The 19,961-nt window shown below is 43.5% G+C and overlaps 1 protein-coding gene across 1 annotated transcript; it reads right to left on the bottom strand.

Annotated features, from left to right (window-relative positions):
• Window positions 1-12: 12 nt before the first annotated feature.
• Window positions 13-18,637, bottom strand: LOC108680943 (death-associated protein kinase dapk-1). Its single transcript, XM_018169877.1, has 15 exons — window positions 17,925-18,637; window positions 16,360-16,467; window positions 16,086-16,240; window positions 15,447-15,567; window positions 14,541-14,727; window positions 14,031-14,140; window positions 13,479-13,686; window positions 13,025-13,034; window positions 11,222-11,342; window positions 10,173-10,349; window positions 9,325-9,540; window positions 3,731-3,943; window positions 3,219-3,331; window positions 2,533-2,666; window positions 13-2,350 (listed from the first exon to the last, which is right to left on the bottom strand). The coding sequence occupies exons 1-15, from the start codon at window positions 18,030-18,032 to the stop codon at window positions 1,407-1,409; spliced, it is 2,925 nt and encodes a 974-aa protein (XP_018025366.1). The 5' UTR covers window positions 18,033-18,637; the 3' UTR covers window positions 13-1,406.
• Between the last annotated feature and the right edge of the window lie 1,324 nt (window positions 18,638-19,961).

Below are 19,961 nucleotides of genomic sequence, written 5' to 3'. Positions count from 1 at the left end.
TAACAACCATCATTAGAATGTGCATCATATATTTGTGCTTTGTTAAAAGAACCGTAAGTTGCACATAGAAATAATCAATAAATGAAAATATTATCGTACAAACATTTCTGCCTGAGATGGTTATACTTTCAAGACGTTAACAAAAAATTACAAGAGCTTGAATTACGCATTAAAATGTCAAGTTTTGAGTAAATTCTGGAAGCGTTTCTTGGGTTAGAACTAACTAGATCAGACGCAAGACATCGCTTAATTAAAATAGAAAAGAACTATTTTAGGATAGATCGCTGTAATTAGAATAGAATAGAACTATTTTATCTGGTTCAAATACAATTTGAACGAAAGGTAGTTCAATAATTTGTTTTACTTGTTACTTTTTCTGATTTTAATCCTTCGTCATTGAAACGGCCAAGTAGACGTAAGCCATTGAACAGACTTGTCTCAGAGTTTGACGAGCGAGTATACAATGAAATAGCACAGCCGCCTCACAGTTTCATATTAGTCCCGATGCTTGAACTGTAAATGCTCGATCGTATCCTGACCGAGAGCAGTGATAGGTAAACTATTCGAGTTTGCATTTTATTCAACTGAGTACTAGTATAAAGGTGACAGTATTATATGCTATTTCAACAATAAATGGAATTAAGATATATTCGTAAACGAGTTAATAGGAGTGTGTGCGAAGTGACTGCATCAATGAACAACAATGACGCGAGTTGCTGTGGGACGAACGAGCGCGAGCAGTCGAGCCGCCCGAGCAGCAGTTGGTTGATATGAGAGACGCGCTTAAATAATATTCTTACACCTTAAACATTCTTATGATTTGTGACAAAAAACTATTGAGCTTTTAATTCCGTGTCACATAATTACTTCGGCTAAAAAAAAACGGCAGAAACGAAAGACGAATGGTGTTTCGACAGACGTGAGACTGCAGTCCACGTCGGTTGTAGAGCAAAATACGACGGAAATTGTACCAAACAAGTGTGTCATCAGGCAAATAAACTACATAAATTCACCATAAAATAACAATTGGGTGCAGAAATGCAGGAATATACCCAAAATTACAGTGAGCAATTCTATTACAGAATGTGAATAAAGGCCGAATGGCATCTCCAGGAACGGATGTGAAATAGGACGAGCTTGGACGAGAAGTCGGTCAAAATCTCGCAACGTGTGACTACACGAATAAACGAGGTGCTGAACTTTATGCACTGTGAACTAAAGCATAATAAAAGTTTAATTTATAACAAGAATACACGAGTTTTTGCTATGAACGTATGTTCTTACATTCACAAACATTCGTTTTATCGTATATAATATAATTAACAATCTAATTAAAAGTAAAATGACCGAGACACTCGCAAGATAACAAACTTACAAACAATTGACTAGGAATTATTATAAGGCCACTACTCTTGCGGTAAACTATCAATGCTGGTGGTGGTAGAAGCCTCGAATGAAGTGGTAGCGGTTTGTACCAAATCCACTTTGGCAGTGGATTTAAAATCCAATAGAGACACTTTGGTAGATGATATAGCTCTCTTATCTCCACTTTCTAGTATGGTGTAAGATGAAGAGATTTTAACACTATTTAACGAACACTGTGTTGATTTAGGAGCCTCTGTAGAATTAGATGCCAAGTTCACGGTGATGTTCATTGCATCTCCGCCAATACGTATTTTCAAAGGGTCATTTTTGCCAGCACTAAACGAGGGCGAGACTTGAGGAGATTGCGACGTGGCTGGGATGGACGAGAAAGCCGTAGGAGAAGGAGGCGCTTCTTCCAAAGTAAACAGAGACGGAGACACGCTTCTCTCCGAGTGTGCAAGTCTAGGGAGACTGTCCTGTGACGCGTCATCTTTGTTGGGAGTCCCGGGATCATCCGAGGTAAACAGGGACTCCTGGAGTGACCAGCCCTTGTGACTCGATGCTTGGGACTCGGAACTTGAAGCTTTTGTGGAGAGCAAATCAGGTCTACGGGACGACGTAGTTGCGAGAGACGAGCCCGATGATGAGATCGTCGACTGTCTTTGGAACGCCCTTTTAGATTCGCCCAAAGTGCGGCTCTTGTTCTTACTACCAACATTGTCATCGGACGATACGGATATCGGTAGACGATTTCTAACCTCTTCTTCTTTAGGGGAGCTTAGGAATTCTTTCGGGATAGAAAAGGCGAAGTCCAATGACTGAGACTGAGACAAAGAAAGGGCTGGGGACGGTGCGGGGGCCAGAACGTGGGACAAGGCCCCACTGACGGTGTCGCGGGACGTCAGGTGGTACAGAGGCGCCGAGCTGAGGAGCAGCTCAGCTGCGTCCTCGCGACCCATTTCCTGCAGCTGCCTGATCAACGCGCCTGCAAAGGGAATTCAAAATAATCAACGGCTAGTTGACAAGTTTGCAGCGAAATTGAGTTAACACGTGGATGTTCATCCTAATTTAAGCAGTTGCTGCCGTAGTAAAGTGCTGCCCAAGCCGTACTATAGCAAAGATACTGATGACAGTCGTCTGCTGCATCCCAGTTCTACGTCAGCTCACCTACAGTAGCAGTGTCAGGAGCAGCGTCAGCCCAGGACGTCAGTACAGCTATGGTGGGTGACAGTCGCCTGCTGCCGCTCAGTTCCAGATGAGGCAGCTGCTGCTCCAGGCCCACGCGCACGGCCAGCACACACCTGCGGCACCGGAGGCAGAAGGTATAACATGCTTGTGTCACGACAGCTATACACCTCGACCTAAATCCATGTACACCTCAACCTAAATCCATGTACACCTCGACCTAAATCCATGTACACCTCGACCTAAATCCATGTACACCTCGACCTAAATCCATGTACACCTCGACTTAAATCCATGTACACCTTAACCTAAAACCCTAAGACCATCCAGGTAATTTGAACGCGGGTTTTGGAATGAACGAAATAATAGAATATTGAACACGGGAGATCAAATACACGACTCGCCGCTCCCATCTTGGTACCGCTTGGGCTCTGTACCCCTGCTGAGTATCTCGTCATGTATAATTCTCCTGAGAAAAATAAATTTTCTCCTTGCTAAATGAACACTTATGTAGAACCTGATTGAACGGAGATGGTACGATTGTAGACAAGAATTTAAAGCACATATGACGAACTTGCAAAATGGTGAGCAACTAAAGCTTGAAAAGATGAAACATGACTGCATAGCTCATGTGTAACTCGCACATGACACGCTGCAGAGCTACCAACCAGTCAGCTCCGCGCGGATGGGATGGGTCCAGCAGGGCTGCCAACTGCTGCAAGATGAGCGTGCACAACCGTAACACTGACACCTCAGCGCCAGTCAGCATCACGCTACACACCTGCAGAAGAGTCGGCATTACAGCATTAAGGCGTCAGCATTACAGTGCGCACGCCTGCGTACAGCGTCAGCGTCACGCTATACATCCCATCAACTCTAGGGCCTGCATTTCAACCCCTAACACTTTAACCCAAGGTTGCACTTCTAGCCTTAACACTTGAACCTCACTGAAGCACGACTAGCCTCACCACATCAACCCGAGCTGTTTGGGTGCATCAACCCGGTTATCTACATTACAAGGCGCGCATTCACCTCATCACCCCCATCACCTGGGGCACGTACACCTCATCACCCCCATCACCTGGGGCACGTATGTACATCTCATAACCCCCACACCTGGGGCGCGTACACCTAATCACCCTCATCCCCTGGGGCACGTACACCTCATCACCCCCATCACCTGGGGCGCGTCCAGCCACACGAGGCTGCTGAAGGTCTCAGAGGCGCCGGTGTAGGGGTTGCGCAGCGGCGCCTCGGGTCCTCCCTCGAGGGCTGCGAGGAACACCTCAGCGGGGGACCAGGCGTGGACGAGGCTCGTCAGCGGCGACGTCAGCTGACTGCCGCTTAGGATGTGCTTGTGTACCACGAGACCAGGGCACATCTCCAGCAGCACCTGAGGTACAGAGGTACATTAATGGCCAGGCACATCTCCAGCAGCACCTGAGGTACAGAGGTACATTAATGGCCAGGCACATCTAGAGCAGCACCTGAGGTACAGAGGTACATTAATGGTCAGGCACATCNTAGTGACACTAGTGGTCACGTCACACTAGTGACACTAGTGGTCACGTCACACTAGTGACACTAGTGGTCACGTCACACTAGTGACACTAGTGGTCACGTCACACTAGTGACACTAGTGGTCACGTCACACTAGTGACACTAGTGGTCACGTCACACTAGTGACACTAGTGGTCACGTCACACTAGTGACACTAGTGGTCACGTCACACTAGTGACACTAGTGGTCACGTCACACTAGTGACACTAGTGGTCACGTCACACTAGTGACACTAGTGGTCACGTCACACTAGTGACACTAGTGGTCACGTCACACTAGTGACACTAGTGGTCACGTCACACTAGTGACACTAGTGGTCACGTCACACTAGTGACACTAGTGGTCACGTCACACTAGTGACACTAGTGGTCACGTCACACTAGTGACACTAGTGGTCACGTCACACTAGTGACACTAGTGGTCACGTCACACTAGTGACACTAGTGGTCACGTCACACTAGTGACACTAGTGGTCACGTCACACTAGTGACACTAGTGGTCACGTCACACTAGTGACACTAGTGGTCACGTCACACTAGTGACACTAGTGGTCACGTCACACTAGTGACACTAGTGGTCACGTCACACTAGTGACACTAGTGGTCACGTCACACTAGTGACACTAGTGGTCACGTCACACTAGTGACACTAGTGGTCACGTCACACTAGTGACACTAGTGGTCACGTCACACTAGTGACACTAGTGGTCACGTCACACTAGTGACACTAGTGGTCACGTCACACTAGTGACACTAGTGGTCACGTCACACTAGTGACACTAGTGGTCACGTCACACTAGTGACACTAGTGGTCACGTCACACTAGTGACACTAGTGGTCACGTCACACTAGTGACACTAGTGGTCACGTCACACTAGTGACACTAGTGGTCACGTCACACTAGTGACACTAGTGGTCACGTCACACTAGTGACACTAGTGGTCACGTCACACTAGTGACACTAGTGGTCACGTCACACTAGTGACACTAGTGGTCACGTCACACTAGTGACACTAGTGGTCACGTCACACTAGTGACACTAGTGGTCACGTCACACTAGTGACACTAGTGGTCACGTCACACTAGTGACACTAGTGGTCACGTCACACTAGTGACACTAGTGGTCACGTCACACTAGTGACACTAGTGGTCACGTCACACTAGTGACACTAGTGGTCACGTCACACTAGTGACACTAGTGGTCACGTCACACTAGTGACACTAGTGGTCACGTCACACTAGTGACACTAGTGGTCACGTCACACTAGTGACACTAGTGGTCACGTCACACTAGTGACTATACTATTAATTATCCATTCAAGAGTCGGGAGCAGGGCCCCCCATGGCACCTGTGACACGGGAGCGCAGTTTAGACAGCGGGTGCAGCAGACTGCCCAGCTGCTGGTGCGTCAGCCAGCCAGGGTCCAGCACAAGGAGGTCCTGTGCAGCACCAGCCAGGTACACCAGCTGGCCCTGTAGCTGTAGCTGCTGCACCACCTCCCTCAGGTGGTCCTCGCATGCCTGCACGAGCAAACGTGACATTTTTAAGGATGAAATAAATTATTTTAATATATCACCAAAAGCCTCACCGAGAAAACGTGACATTTTAAAGCAGGGAATAAATTATTTTAATATTTCCCAAACCTAAGATGGAGTGCGCTATTAAAAAAACTACAACTCAGTACTCACTGCCAGTGAGTGACAGAGAGCGCACTTTCTCGTCGACGAAAATGTGAAGTCACGTCAGAAAGACTGACGGACGGACAAACAGACATGACAATAATGCATTTTTCCATAAATGAGAAAATGCGCTAAAAACTATTGGTAAAGAAATAAAAACTGTATCTAGAATAAATAATTATTATTCTTTCGGTGGAATGAGAAAAATGCTGCAGGAGGAATAAGAACAGCCCTGCCTAATTCACATCAAGAAATTTCAAGTTCGGGAATTCAAGTAACAGAAAGTTGAAGCGTCAAGGATCAAGTCCTCATCAGCAGCCGAGGTCTTCTAAATAAAATCCCTATCAGCAGCTGAGGCCCAGAGGTCCTCTAGAGCAAGTCCACATAAGCAGCTAAGGTCCTCTAGAGCAAGTCCACATAAGTAGCTAACGTCCTCTAGAGCAAGTCCACATAAGCAGCTATGGTCCTCTAGAACAAGTCCACATAAGCAGCTAAGGTCCTGTAGAGCAAGTCCACATAAGTAGCTAACGTCCTCTAGAGCAAGTCCACATAAGCAGCTATGGTCCTCTAGAACAAGTCTACATAAGCAGCTATGGTCCTCTAGAACAAGTCTACATAAGCAGCTAAGTCCTCACGAGTGGGTTGACCCTCCTGTGGACGGCGTCAACGAACTGTGTCCAGGACACCACAGGGAAGTCCTCGAGCTCGTCTCGCCACTCCGTCCACATGCGCGCCACCTGCCGCAGCAGCCCCGTGCCCGGCGGTGCCACCTGCGCCACAGTGGCGGATGTAATTAGAGGGCAATTATCCCTGAGATTAATCATATGCACATGGTTTACAGTTATATTTTCATTTATATTTTTTACCTTATTTTGGTCCAAAATTTATTCGCTGCACAATATTTTATCAATATCTATATTTACATAAATCCTTGAAACAGAATGGTAAATGGTTCAGCCAAAATGAACATCGCGATTCGCACTTCCTGATGTTAGTAAGGAAACGCGTAGTTCCCTAAGAATATTGAATAGCAGAAATAAAAAAATCTATCATAGATTCTAGCTACAATATTCAATCATCTTCCTTGTAGGTAAGGTTTCCTCTAATAATATTACCTTTATTGTCTAAGCTTATAGCTGGAGACGCGCATGGCAATATTCAATCATATTCTTTGTAGGTAAGTTTTCCTTTCATAATATTACCTTCATTGTCTACGCTTATAGATAGAGACGCGCGTGGCAATATTCAATCATCTTCCTTGGAGGTAAGGTTTCCTCTCATAATATTACCTTTATTGTCTACGCTTATAGCTGGAGAAGTTCATGGACAAACTTACCGCGGTCACGGCGGTCTTGACGTCCGCGAGGTACTGCCTCACGGCACGCACGGCAGCCGAGGTCGTAGTCGTGCAGTCCAACACGAACACTTCGTCGTGCAGCTCGAACACGCAATCGAACTCAGACTCCATCTTCGACTGGAAAATGTTTATTTTGTTAAATGAGTCAAAACTGAAGGCCCACTGGGCAGCAAAGGTTCTCATTTCACGATCAATCCGCGATTTGTAGATAGCACTAAGTATAATATAGTAGAGGTTAAAAAGTGAGTACATCGTACACTGAACAAGATTTAATGAAAAAAATTCCGAGATATTTTTTGTAATTCACGTTGAACTAGAATGCAATGGAAGTTATGGTTAATGAAGAGGCTGACCATCATTTATAACAAGCCAAGGAGCTAAGCAATGAAAGCCACGTACTGACAGGCGAGTTCAGGACCATGGATTAGATTCTATTGGCTAACTCGTCCGTTCAACTTGCACTGTAAAGTTATTATGAGTTATTGAAAATTATTGCTCAGAGAGAACCGACCTTTCAACACGAATTTCGAATACATTTGCGCCAATATTGACCGTGTTGCGCATACCTTTAATAATGTCACAAAGTAAATCTCTTCAATCATAAATTAAAATCCTCAAAATAAAGAATTGATGACAAATCCCACCAGAAGCAGAGCGGAGTGAGGGGCCAGGTACTCCCCCTGGGGCGTGCGGGGGCACTGGGCGACGTCTGCTTTTGTCCCCACGAGTCCAACGCGAGGGGCACGGTGGGGCCGCCCGCACACTCCTGCCCAGCGTGTGAGTAGCTCACAGGTCTCACAGGTACCACAACAGCCAGTAGAAGTAACCAAGCACACACAGGTACCACAACAGCCAGTAGAAGTAACCAAGCACACACAGGTACCACACTGTCTCTTATACACATCTAGATGTGTATAAGAGACAGGGGTACAGAGGTACATTAATGGCCGGGCACATCTCCAGCAGCACCTGGGGTACAGAGGTACATTAATGGCCGGGCACATCTCCAGCAGCACCTGGGGTACAGAGGTACATTAATGGCCGGGCACATCTCCAGCAGTACCTGGGGGTACAGAGGTACATTAATGGCCGGGCACATCTCCAGCAGCACTGAGATCCATTTGGAAAAGTCCATCCGGAAATATAAGCAAACAATTATTTTAAGCTTACTAAATAAACGACTGACTAAGATTCAGCATTCAAAGAATTCACCATAAAGCAAAATTAAAACTAAAAACATTCATTTTCCATCTTTTTAAGATATCTCGTAATGGCAGAGCGTCAGCAACGACAATTTCTGTGCGAAAATAACTTAATAAAACTAAGAAAGAAGGCTTACTCGCAGCACACCGTAAATGGGCATTCGGCTTGAAAGAGGATTCTATCCAAATGATTAACATTAAAATTAGGACACGCAAGACTTGACCAGCTACCGTGATCTGAACTAGGAGTACAGTCAGGGGGAGAGAACACAGCGAGACAGGAACTAAGAGTACAGTCACAGTGAGACCGGTAACACAAGTTCGTCATTTACCTTTCGCGTTTGGAAACCACAACAAGAACAGGAGCTGATCGCCTCGCAGAACTTACGTACGTTGGTTACTAATAATGTGACCGGGATAACCTCGCATCATGCCGCATCTACCATAAAGGACATGTGCTGCCCTGACGATTTCACATCTTAAAATTAATCCCAATGAAATTATAATTGAACTAATTATACTTATTATAGAAATAAGTAGACATAAAATCTAAAGCAGAACGGCGCATTCAATAAAAGATGAATAAACCAAGTTTTATCGTTAAGCTATAATTTAGTGAAATGTAATTAAACGAATTTTCGACAAAATCTGCACTGGAAATACTAACAGCATCGCTAATTGGGGTCGACGATGGCGATACATCAAAGGGAGTTGTCATTTTGGCATTTCTTATCATGACCTATTGACCTCATCAACGATAGCTACGACGCAACCATAACTAGTTACCGTAAAAAGAACTGCAACACGCACAAAACTCGGGCATATTTGTTGTATTTAAACTGTCCCAGTGGGACCAGCTGACCTTATCAACGATAGCTGCGACGCAACCATAACAAGTTACCGTAAAAAGAACTGCAACACGCACAAACTCGGGCATATTTGTTGTATTTTAACTGTCCCAGTGGGACCAGCCGACCTGGTCGACGATGGCGAGAAGGTCCTCGAGGAAAAAGAACGTTGCGCAGGCGGCGGCGCGAGGCCCCCGTACTTTGATCTCGATGGTCTCGCCCGCCTCCTCCAGGCTGGCCAGGCATTCCAGGGGCCCGCAGCAGAACTTAGACCCGCCGCCCCACTGGTACAAGTCGCTGTCCTGGTCTGCGCCGTACTCCAGCCAGCATCGTCGTAGCTGCACCTGCAAGGGGCCTGGTAATTAGGCCACTAACAATAGGATTGGCAAAATATATAGGAATAGTAAAGGATTGGGAAAAATATAGGAATAGTAAAGGATTGGGAAAAATATAGGAATAGTAAAGGATTGGGAAAAATATAGGAATAGTAAAGGATTGGGAAAATCGAGGGACCTATGTTCTCAAAATTAAAATTCAATTTTGCAATTGATAAATTTAATCTAATTTAGAAGACGCACAATGTTTTTTCAATATTTATAAATTATAAACGAGAGCAAAACGAAAGTCTCATCTTCCATATAAATTTTGGGTTTGTATGGGTCTTCATTTAATTAGAATTCGTAAACTTTGTTAAAAAGGGATTAGTGATTACGCTAATGACTGCACTGGGATTAAAAAATTGCCGGAATTATCAAGACAACCGGCTGGTATAATATTTCAAGTAAAACACAATTGTAATAATATTCCACTTGCAATTATATTCTGGTGATCATTTATATAGTCCTAAAATAAAAACTGGATACAATTATACGAATGAAAACACTTTACTACAGAGATTATTCAGTGTTGATAAAAATATCACAAACGTTCCGCTCTAATATGTTGATAAAAAATATCACAAACGTTCCAGTCGCACCTGAACTCTGGCGAAGACGGGCGCGAGATGCTTCATGTCGGGATACTGCGACTTGAGGCGCACGCCCCCGTAGACTGCGTCCGAGTAGCGCGGGTCCGTCTTGTCCCAGAGGCCGTCGAGCGTCTCCACGGAGTTGAACAGCGGGAACTCGTACTCGATGTCGCCGTCGTTGTCGCACTGAACAAAATCAAAGCACAATTATGACATACTTTTTGTTTAGTAGCCGTACTATCACAACAAGCTCAAGTACACGTACGTTGTCGCACTGAACAAAATCAAAGCACAATTATGACATACTTTTTGTTTAGTAGCCGTACTATCACAACAAGCTCAAGTACACGTACGTTGTCGCACTGAACAAAATCAAAGCACAATTATGACATACTTTTTGTTTAGTAGCCGTACTATCACAACAAGCTCAAGTACACGTACGTTGTCGCACTGAACAAAATCAAAGCACAATTATGACATACTTTTTGTTTAGTAGCCGTACTATCAAAAGTCGTTTAAGTACACGTAGCGGCCGATTTCTCGTCTGTGATTGGTGGGTCTAGCTAGAAAACCCTCAGTAATTGGCTGACGGACTTACGAACAGTTAACGATTTTTGATAGTGAAGCCCTAGGCGCACGAATGTTCGCATAAAACGCTGTAGAGCAAACACAAGGAAGAGGTCACACTGTACGACCTCACAGATTCATTGGAGTAATTCCCTATTTGTTACATTCGTTTGCCCCCCTTTGACCAAAATTACAAATATTCAACAATCAACGATTAGAAATTAAACATTTCTATGCTACCGTCGTTAGACTGCAATTAAAAATGGATTTAAATTTGCAAATGGCAGTTGGATTGAATAAAGCAATGGTTTCAAGGCGAACCTACGGATTTTTTTGCACTAAATTTCGGTAATTAAAATAGAGAAGATAAAAATTGTTCCAGCATCCACCTGCGTGCAGAGACTCAGCGCCTCCAGCACCCACCTGCGTGCAGAGACTCAGCGCCTCCAGCACCCACCTGCGTGCAGAGACTTAGCGCCTCCAGCACCCACCTGCGTGCAGAGACTCAGCGCCTCCAGCAGCGTCATGAGGTCCAGGGCGTCGCAGTGCGGGTAGCGCATCTGGAAGTCGTCCACCGTGAAGCAGCCTGAAGAAGAGGCGGTCACTTTAATCCTGACCTAAAATTTAGGTAAAAATTTCATTGGGGGTAGATATGAGCACGTGGTACGGAACTAAAGGCAGAAGTATAGTATAGTATCTCCAGCATTGAAGAATAGGCCTGGATAGGCCTGACATAAAATGAAGGTAAAATTTCATTGGGGTAGATATGAGCACGTGGTATGGAACTAAAGGCAGAAGTATAGTATAGTATCTCCGGCATTGAAGAAGAGCCCTGGATAGGCCTGTCGCCGATTATTGTATTTCAGAACATGATTGGAGCGGCAAGTCTTGGTCATGGTACAAAGCAGAAGAGAAAATGAACCAATTAACGTTTGATCAAAGTTAAATGTTGGCAGAAATATTACAGGGAAGAAGCACACGGTTTAGAATTTAGCACCTCGGTGTTCCCGTGATGCTAAGTTGATACAATAATATTTCCTATTTAATAATTATAACATTTCTCCAGATTACAAATCAGTAAGGAAAAAAATTTTAGTAGTGTCAGAGGAACACAATCTAAATTATTATCACTTCTAACGCATTCGAGTAACTTCCTTATTTGATTTTTTCTTGTTCATCATCGAAATAGCAACTTTTCGTCCATGTGACGTCAGTTAGGTCAAACGTATAAAGCTATGTAATTAGCCGAAAGTTTATTCAGAACAGAGAAAAGTCGCGGTCACGTTCTGCCTTGCCCTATTTCTGTTGCGAGCCGATAACAGGAGTGTATAAGCTCCGACATATAAACCTTCATTCCCATAAATTATAAGCCGTATGTAATCATCAAATAATACTCTATCATCCGTCTCACTGTTCCTCAATTAATCCTCGTATCACTACCGCTTGAACCAACCTCAGGTTATATATTCATTAGTTCTTGCCAAAGTTATAGATAGATATAGAAAAAAATCCTGACTTTTTCTGTGGCACCAAAGAGGGGTGGCACACTGTAAAACTGTAACGGTGAGAGGGTGCTTTGCTGCACGGCACCCCAGCTTTAATAATAATATGTATGACCTGAGGTTGGTTCGGAGGTTCGGTAAGTGGTAGTGGTGATACGAGGATTGATTGAGGAACAGCGTGACGATTAATAGAGTATTGTTGATAATTATTATAGCTTACAGTTTATGGGCATAAAAGTTTATATAAGACTAACTGAAGACGTGAAGATCATGACCTCGAAGTTGAGTATTGATTTTCGCTTTTGGTTTAATAATGTGATCCCAAACCTTTTGCCATCGTTGGTAATCGCAGTCCGTAATATTTTATTACATATAATATAATTATATACTATTACACATCACACTTAGTTACGGCACACTAGTGTCATTAGTGGTCACGTCACACTAGTGACACTAGTGGTCACTTCACACTAGTGACACTAGTGGTTACAACAGCCAGTAGAAGTAACCAAGCACACACAGGTACCATAACAGCCAGTTGAAGCAACCAAGCACACACAGGTACCATAACAGCCAGTAGAAGCAACCAAGCACACACAGGTACCGTAACAGCCAGTTGAAGTAACCAAGCACAACGTATCATACATAACTTGTTAAGGGTTGATAGGGTTGAGGTAGGATGAATTTGGCATCGCTTCAAATAATATAAATTTATTTAATTGCTCTCATTCTCTATTGCTTAACCATTAGTCTTATGGGATATGATGAGTTAAGAATAAAAGTAAAACATACCTCGGCACTTCTGCTCAATGCAACAAAAACAAAACCTTGTGAAGTTAATCGATGCCTCTCTTTCATTAAAGGTTTTCTACTTTTCCGAAACAGGATGAAAATTTTGTTGAGATTCATCTCGAGGCATAGAGATTGTCCTAACAATTACTTAAAACAATGCATTCAATTCAACTTTTAGGGCAAAAGTCTATACGTCAGATCAACCCGAATGGCCACAATATAACTTTGAATTTTAATCTCCTAGTCTAGTACTAGCTATTTCAAAGTTAAAACTATCGTCAGTCCTGAAAAGATCCGGTCAAATGACACGATTTTAGATCTTCTGTGATCAAGTCACGAAAAGTAAGAATCGGCGACAGGCCACATCAGACCTAATCTTTAGCGCCGACATGACTATGTTATGTTATGTTAAGACCACAAGACCATTCTGGTCATCATCGAGTCCCTGGCGTACCCAGGGGCTCGTGGGGCGCGATGCGGGCGCGTAGGAACGCAAGCCAGTGGCGGCAGTGGTGGAGCTGCGCCGCGAGGGGCACGTCCAGAGGGAAGACGATGAGGTGGGCGCAGTCGCTGCTGCCCAGGAAGTGGTCGTACACGCAGTGGTAGCTCGGGTGTCCTGAGAACTCCCACACCGACATGTGGCCACATACGCTCATGTTCACCTGCGCGGGCAATTTAAATTTCACAACAAATATTAACGTAAATAAGCCCTGATACGACAATTGAAGCAGTACATAGTGTTTTCTGGATTTATTTACGGATACGTATGAATAAATTTCATTTCTTGAAGCGTATGATTCAATTTCATAGTTTGGCTATCCGTTAAAAACTGGTCCGACAAAAAAGTATCAAACGGCGATAATATTGAAGACTGAGCCAAGTTGATTGAAGCGATACTTGCTGCATGATCAGTCGGTACCCGAGCTACGCTTCGCCATAAGTCGGTACCTGCGCTACCTGCTGCATCATAAGTCAGTACCCGCGATACCTGCCGAATCACAGGTACCTGCTGCACGTCGATGCCTCTGGTGAAGTGGTCCTGAGGCTGCCACTGCAGGGAGGAAGGTGGCGAGGCAGGCGACAGCTCCATCTCATCCAGGGCTTTAGGGCGGCTTTCTGTGATCACACGCAACGTTCCAATAACTTTTCGTCCAGAAAAATTAAGCCATGAAAAAAAGGAACTTCAAAGAGCTCAGTTCAGTTTTGAGCAAAACCTATTAAACAATTTGAAAAAGTTTTGCCAGCGAACATTTCAATAGGACTCAAGATTCACGATAAGTTAATTTCATTTACTGTCATATTGCATTCCAAGCTCACTACAAAAACGATTTCAATAATCGCTCGCCGCGACACATGTACGTAACAAAATTCATACAGTTACGATCATATAAATTAGAAGACAAACGAGTCCAAATGATGATCAGAGAGTCAAGTGATTCTGACAATGGCAATCTAATTAAGTGTCGAGCTGGAAACGATTAACGGAGATGATCAGAAATAATATCAGTTGAAGTACCTTTGACGTCGTGCGCAGGGTGCGCCGTGAGCCTCAGGGAGAGCAAGGAGGACAGCATCGAGGCCGACAGACATTTCCTGAGCTCCGTTTTGCCCACACCTGAGAAGCCGAGCAGCTTCACCTTCACGGCCTGCAGCGGAGAGGTCCCAGGCACCAGCTGCCGTACGTACTCCTCCCGATACGAGCTCTGCTCGGGAACAAGCCATTTATTCGAAATTCCAGTGTTTCATGAAGTTTAAAGTATTCATGAAGTTTAAAGTATATAATTCAAAGGTCGCGATAACAAGAATCAATCAGATGGAAAGTTTAAATAATAAGCATCATATAGAAAAAAATCACCAGTTGAGCATAACGCTCATCAATTGGCAATCCTCGTCCAATGGCCAACAATTTGTTATACTGAAGAGAATGGCAATTCGAGGTAAATGAATGGGTCAGCAACCTTAAACTAAAGAGAAAATAAACATGCAGATTTTAATGCCAATTTTAATAGACCGTTCTGAAACGGAATTAGTACCTATATTAATCACACAAAATCTAACACATAATCGTTTCGAACATTTGTTGGAGATGAAAAAACTTGATAAAGCTCATTCCCCTAAAGTAAATAAATTCATCTAATTTAATGTGGTCGCTAGTTTCATAGAATCATCAAGATCCACGGTGGATGTATGTGTTGAACAGACGTCAAATGTCTTAATGTTTTCAGACTACATCAATGACAAGAGTTAGCATCAGTTGAAGGCACTCTGACTAGTAGAAAAAAGTGCGTTCGGCCGACAGGTAATAACTGTAACATGCAAATGGTAAAATTCATTTTCAAATCTACAAATCGGAAATAAGGATATAAACATAAATTATTTGATAACTTAGTAGCGGGCTCGTGCGTAGGCTATTGTGACGCACGTTTCTACAAATGGTGATGAGGTCCGTGATGTCGTCGTGTCCCTGCGCCATGGACATGACCTCAGGAAGTATACCGTCTCTGCTCTTGATGTCCACGGCACAGCCCGCCAGACACAAGCATCTGAGGGACCGAGTGATAAAATGTCGAGCCATAAAGTTATTTAACATAACATAACATAACATAGTGATGTCGGCGCCCCTAGGCCTGATGTGGCCTGTCGCCGATTCTTGTACTTTTCGGGCCTTGTTCACAGAAGATTTAAAATCGTGTCATATGACCGGATCTTTTCAAGATTGACGATAGTTTGAAATAGCTACCAGACTTCCACCGTAGGATGGATTGAGGGGAGATAAGCAAGAGAGCAAATCTCAGGAGAAACAGACAGATAAACCATCTCTGATGAGATCGAAAGAAATGTTAATAGCTTGAGGATGATTTGTTAATTTTCATTAAACCTAAGGAAACTCGAGGACTACCTAATCTCTGGTGTCGGCGTTTTAGTCATCACCTTATGCCCATATTGTCAGCAGGAAATATTTGAGCTCCTGGTTTAAACCATACAAAGCCTGGGACCCTAACAACGCAATGGACAACACATTAGAACGAGAGCACCGCACCTCAGGCCCATAAACTCCCACCTGACAACCTCGGTGTGGCCACGTCTGACGGCGAGGTGGAGGGCGGTGAGGCCTTGCGCGTTCGCCACGTCCAGCTGACACCCGAACGCACACAGCGTTTGTGTCAGCGGCACACTGCCTGACATCGCTGCCAAGTGCAGAGCTGTGTCCCCTTCCTGTATACCACGAGTTGGGGATGAAACAAGCGTCTACATTACTAGGGGTAATTGGGAACGCATTGCAGTGAGATTTTAGAAATTTCGAGCAAAAATGCTAAATTATATTAAAGTCTGACCTGCAAAGGAGCGTTAATAATTCCTGTTGCATCGTTCTGCAGGAATGTCGCAAGGCCCTCCACATCCTGTAGCTGCAAAAGCATCAGCAGTGCAGACTCTGCAGGTTCCTGCAAGAAGCAAAAGCTTGCAACGAGACTCATATTAGGGCTTCTAAAAAAATTGTGATTGGGCCGCATTTATGGTGATATTTGTTGCGCTTTTTTACATTAATTTTCGTCAAGTGTTCAATAAGCATAAAAAGGCTCGTATTGCCATCAATCGTGTTAATCATTCGCTCTTGGTAACAATAAAAAAATAATGAAATTGAAAGTTCATATCAAACGCATAGTATGACATGAAATTGATACTAGAACTACTTACATAATATCTAACACACGCCTACCAGTGCCAAATAATGTAGGAATAAAATTCTAACTACCACCAATTAGCAGATCGTACAGAGCTAAAGGACACTTTTTCAGTGAAGCCTTCGGTGCCGCGCGGGCCTCACATGCCACCGTTGTCTTCTCGCTAAAAACGTGGCAAGAGACTACTTCGGGCAGTGGGCAGAAATCGGAATAGCTTTTGTGGAACTATAAGTATATAGTGAACGCAAACGCTGTTGCTTCTTGGTACATTGTTTCTAATCATTTTTCCCTGCACACTGCTACATTTAAAACACATAAACAAAAGGAAATCATGAAGATTTGTTGACATAGGTAAATTACATCAAGATTTATCATTTCCAAAAACATTTTGCGAACCCAAAATGAAGCGCTTCGAAAAGTTTACTCTGGAGCATTACGCGGAAGAAATGAGGTTTTAATTGTAACCTTTATAAACATTTTGATATCTAGTCCTAGAAATAATCGAGAATTATGTCTACTTAACTGTCTTTACGAGCTGAAGGTTTGAATAGGGACAATAACAATGAAAATAAATTATTCTTCGATGAGAAAAACTCTACCCTGAGCCGGTAATGTTAATCACCTTGACCTGGTTGTTTTGAATACCGGTATGTATTTTGCTCGGATCTTTTTATCCCAACTCGCAGACGGTCCCAAAAATTATAAATAGTTCTAGTTGTGAACAATATTATCAGCGCAAGTTTATTTGACTGAGAATGTTAATACCACGTATTAGCAAGCTTCATAAAGATCACGCAAGAGTAGTGACCAACGCAGTTAGTCAGAAGTTGCACCTAAGTGACCTAACCTAACCCCACCGTGACAGCCGAAGCGTAAGTACGTACTTGCACGAAAGTGCTATCACCGTACCCGATGGGTACGGTGATTGTTTACTAAATCGTCTTACATGATTACTTGGTACTAATATTTTTTATAGGTTTTTCAATATTCTGAAATAAATTACTGAAATTAAGTTTCTCCCCAACAAACAATAACTATTGCAACAACACCGTCTTATTCTTAATATAACCCATGAACACGTACGTACAGTTTGTTCAAGCGTGGCCTTCGAAGCTCTAAGCGAGTAAGTCATTGCCATTTACACATATGTAGGCAATTGAAATTTTAGACTCCAATTTAGCCTATGTGAATACAGCGGAGGCTGAGCGTTGTCTTACCGCTGCCGAAACAGGATTAGGCGTCAGATCTTCTTCTGCATCGACGCTCTGCGATCGCAGAGTCGAGTAGAGAAGCTGCGGCCGGCAGTTGCTGCGACTGCTCGACATGCTTACTTCGCCTTCTGGGATGCTTACTTCGCTTCCACTGATGCTTGCTTCACCACACTAATGTTTTCTGTACCTTCATTGATGCTTCTTCAACCTCGACTGATGCTTGCTCGACCTTCACTGATGACACTATTCAACTATACTAATGCTCGAATCACCGCCACATTGGCAGTGACGACACTCGCTACAGTCACGCCACTGATGCTTCCCTCACCGGCCACCGCCACGCGGATGCTTTCCTCACGATCACACTGATGTTTCCATGATACATGTCTCTTCTGAACCAATCACAGAGCCAAAACTAGGTGATTCTCACAATAAGTATAATCTAATATGTCAGAATTAATCATATCTTTCACACTTCTAAATTTAAAGAAAGTGATGTTTGCTTCCATAGTCGATCATTTCCAAAAACTGCATTCGCCAAAGTCAAGTTATATTGCCTGGAATTCCTCGTTGCCCAGTCGGTAACAGAATTTCCAATGTCTGACTGAACAGTACTCACAGAAGAATACTACACATCTATCGCAGAAGCATTAATGCTTCTGATTGAACATAATTATTTGCACTACCTACAATCTAATGGAGAGTAAAGACTAAATGAATTGAATCGTCACGCCTAGAAAAAGTAGAATAGTTAATTAATCATTGTTTTGTTTCAGTATATACCTACATAACTTTTGGAACTTCCGAAAAGTTTAGTTTTGGGGGGAAAAAACTTGCAATGTTGATTATTTTTCAATTATTTTAAACTATTTTGTTTTTTTTTAATATATACATTACTAGCGAATTTGAATTACTTAACAAATTGCAGGACTTAGACCTCGAGATAAATTTTACATTTCGACATTGAGCTACAAACACAAACGTCGGCAGTCTACAATGGAACATGAGATGTGACTAAGTTCGAACATTTGCAAATGTTTCACGGCACTAGCCGGTGAAACCCTGGTAGAAGATGACATCCCTACCCTAGCTATATAGTCAAATATGTTCACAAATTTATTTTTATTGCATTTTAAGTAGCAGATCAAAATTCCGTCATACTACCGCAAATACTGAACGCCGCGTGGTTAGATTTGTTTCAATTTGCAAGCCACTGATATTTTGTAGTTTTTGAGACATTCATTCCCAAATATTACCGGTAAATTCTTCCTGTCTATTGCGAAGGCAGTAAATATTGCGCAAGAATCGCGTGCAGCATTCAGCGAAACGAAAGACTACTCTTGACAGTGACGATTCTATTGATGAAGTATTGGATGCGGTCGATGAATAGCTCGACGACCGCCCAAACTTGCCGCGCTGAGTTAGGCGTGCACATGCGTTGGTGAGAGTGACAGCCGCTGGTGCTACAGTGGAAACCCTGCCTGACGAACGTCCAAACAGCCGAACGAAACGTTATATTGGGAAAATGTGCATGTCCAATGTACGGCCGTGCTTCGCTGCACGATGCCGAACACTGCAAAATGCAGTGGATGGGCAAAACGTGTCTAATATTTATCGAAGACGAATAGGACCTCATCAGTAGCATGCGGCTGGCCAGTTAATAGTTTTGAGGACCAAGATTAGAGCTAGTGTTGTTGGTTCGATCTCAGGCCATTTCCAGCTACCCGCGATGGTTCTGGTCAAAATCGTAGAGGTAACTGGGCGGTTGAGCACAGCAAAATTAGTGCAGCGAGTTGCATATTCAAGACATGAACCAGCTATGAAATTTTGCGATGCTCAGATCGGCAAAAGGTCTAATGGCCTATTTAACGCTGACACCGCTATTGTCATTGCGCTTCTTGAATATGGAGTCGGCCGAAATTATACATGTACGACTACGACCTGTACAATTTAGGGTTAGCAAGATGCCGTGTAAAAATGCTTTAATAAAAACAATTGTTTCTCAGCCTGATCTAAATACGATACATACGTAAATTTAAATGA

This window comes from Hyalella azteca, unplaced genomic scaffold, assembly GCF_000764305.2.
Source record: "Hyalella azteca isolate HAZT.00-mixed unplaced genomic scaffold, Hazt_2.0.2 contig7447, whole genome shotgun sequence".
NCBI lineage: Eukaryota > Metazoa > Arthropoda > Malacostraca > Amphipoda > Hyalellidae > Hyalella > Hyalella azteca.
The sequence above is the reverse complement of the archived record's forward strand: the minus strand, read 5'-3'. Positions and strand labels throughout refer to the sequence as shown.

What these genes read in the sequence shown, in the direction of transcription:
- LOC108680943 (XM_018169877.1), bottom strand. Translation starts at nt 18,032, where the DNA reads ATGTCGAGCAGTCGCAGCAACTGCCGGCCGCAGCTTCTCTACTCGACT. An exon ending in CCGTCTTCGCCAGAGTTCAG is followed by an intron (nt 9,541 to 10,172) that starts GTGCGACTGGAA and finishes GGCCCCTTGCAG; the next exon opens with GTGCAGCTACGACGATGCTG. An exon ending in TCCTGACACTGCTACTGTAG is followed by an intron (nt 2,351 to 2,532) that starts GTGAGCTGACGT and finishes TTCCCTTTGCAG; the next exon opens with GCGCGTTGATCAGGCAGCTG.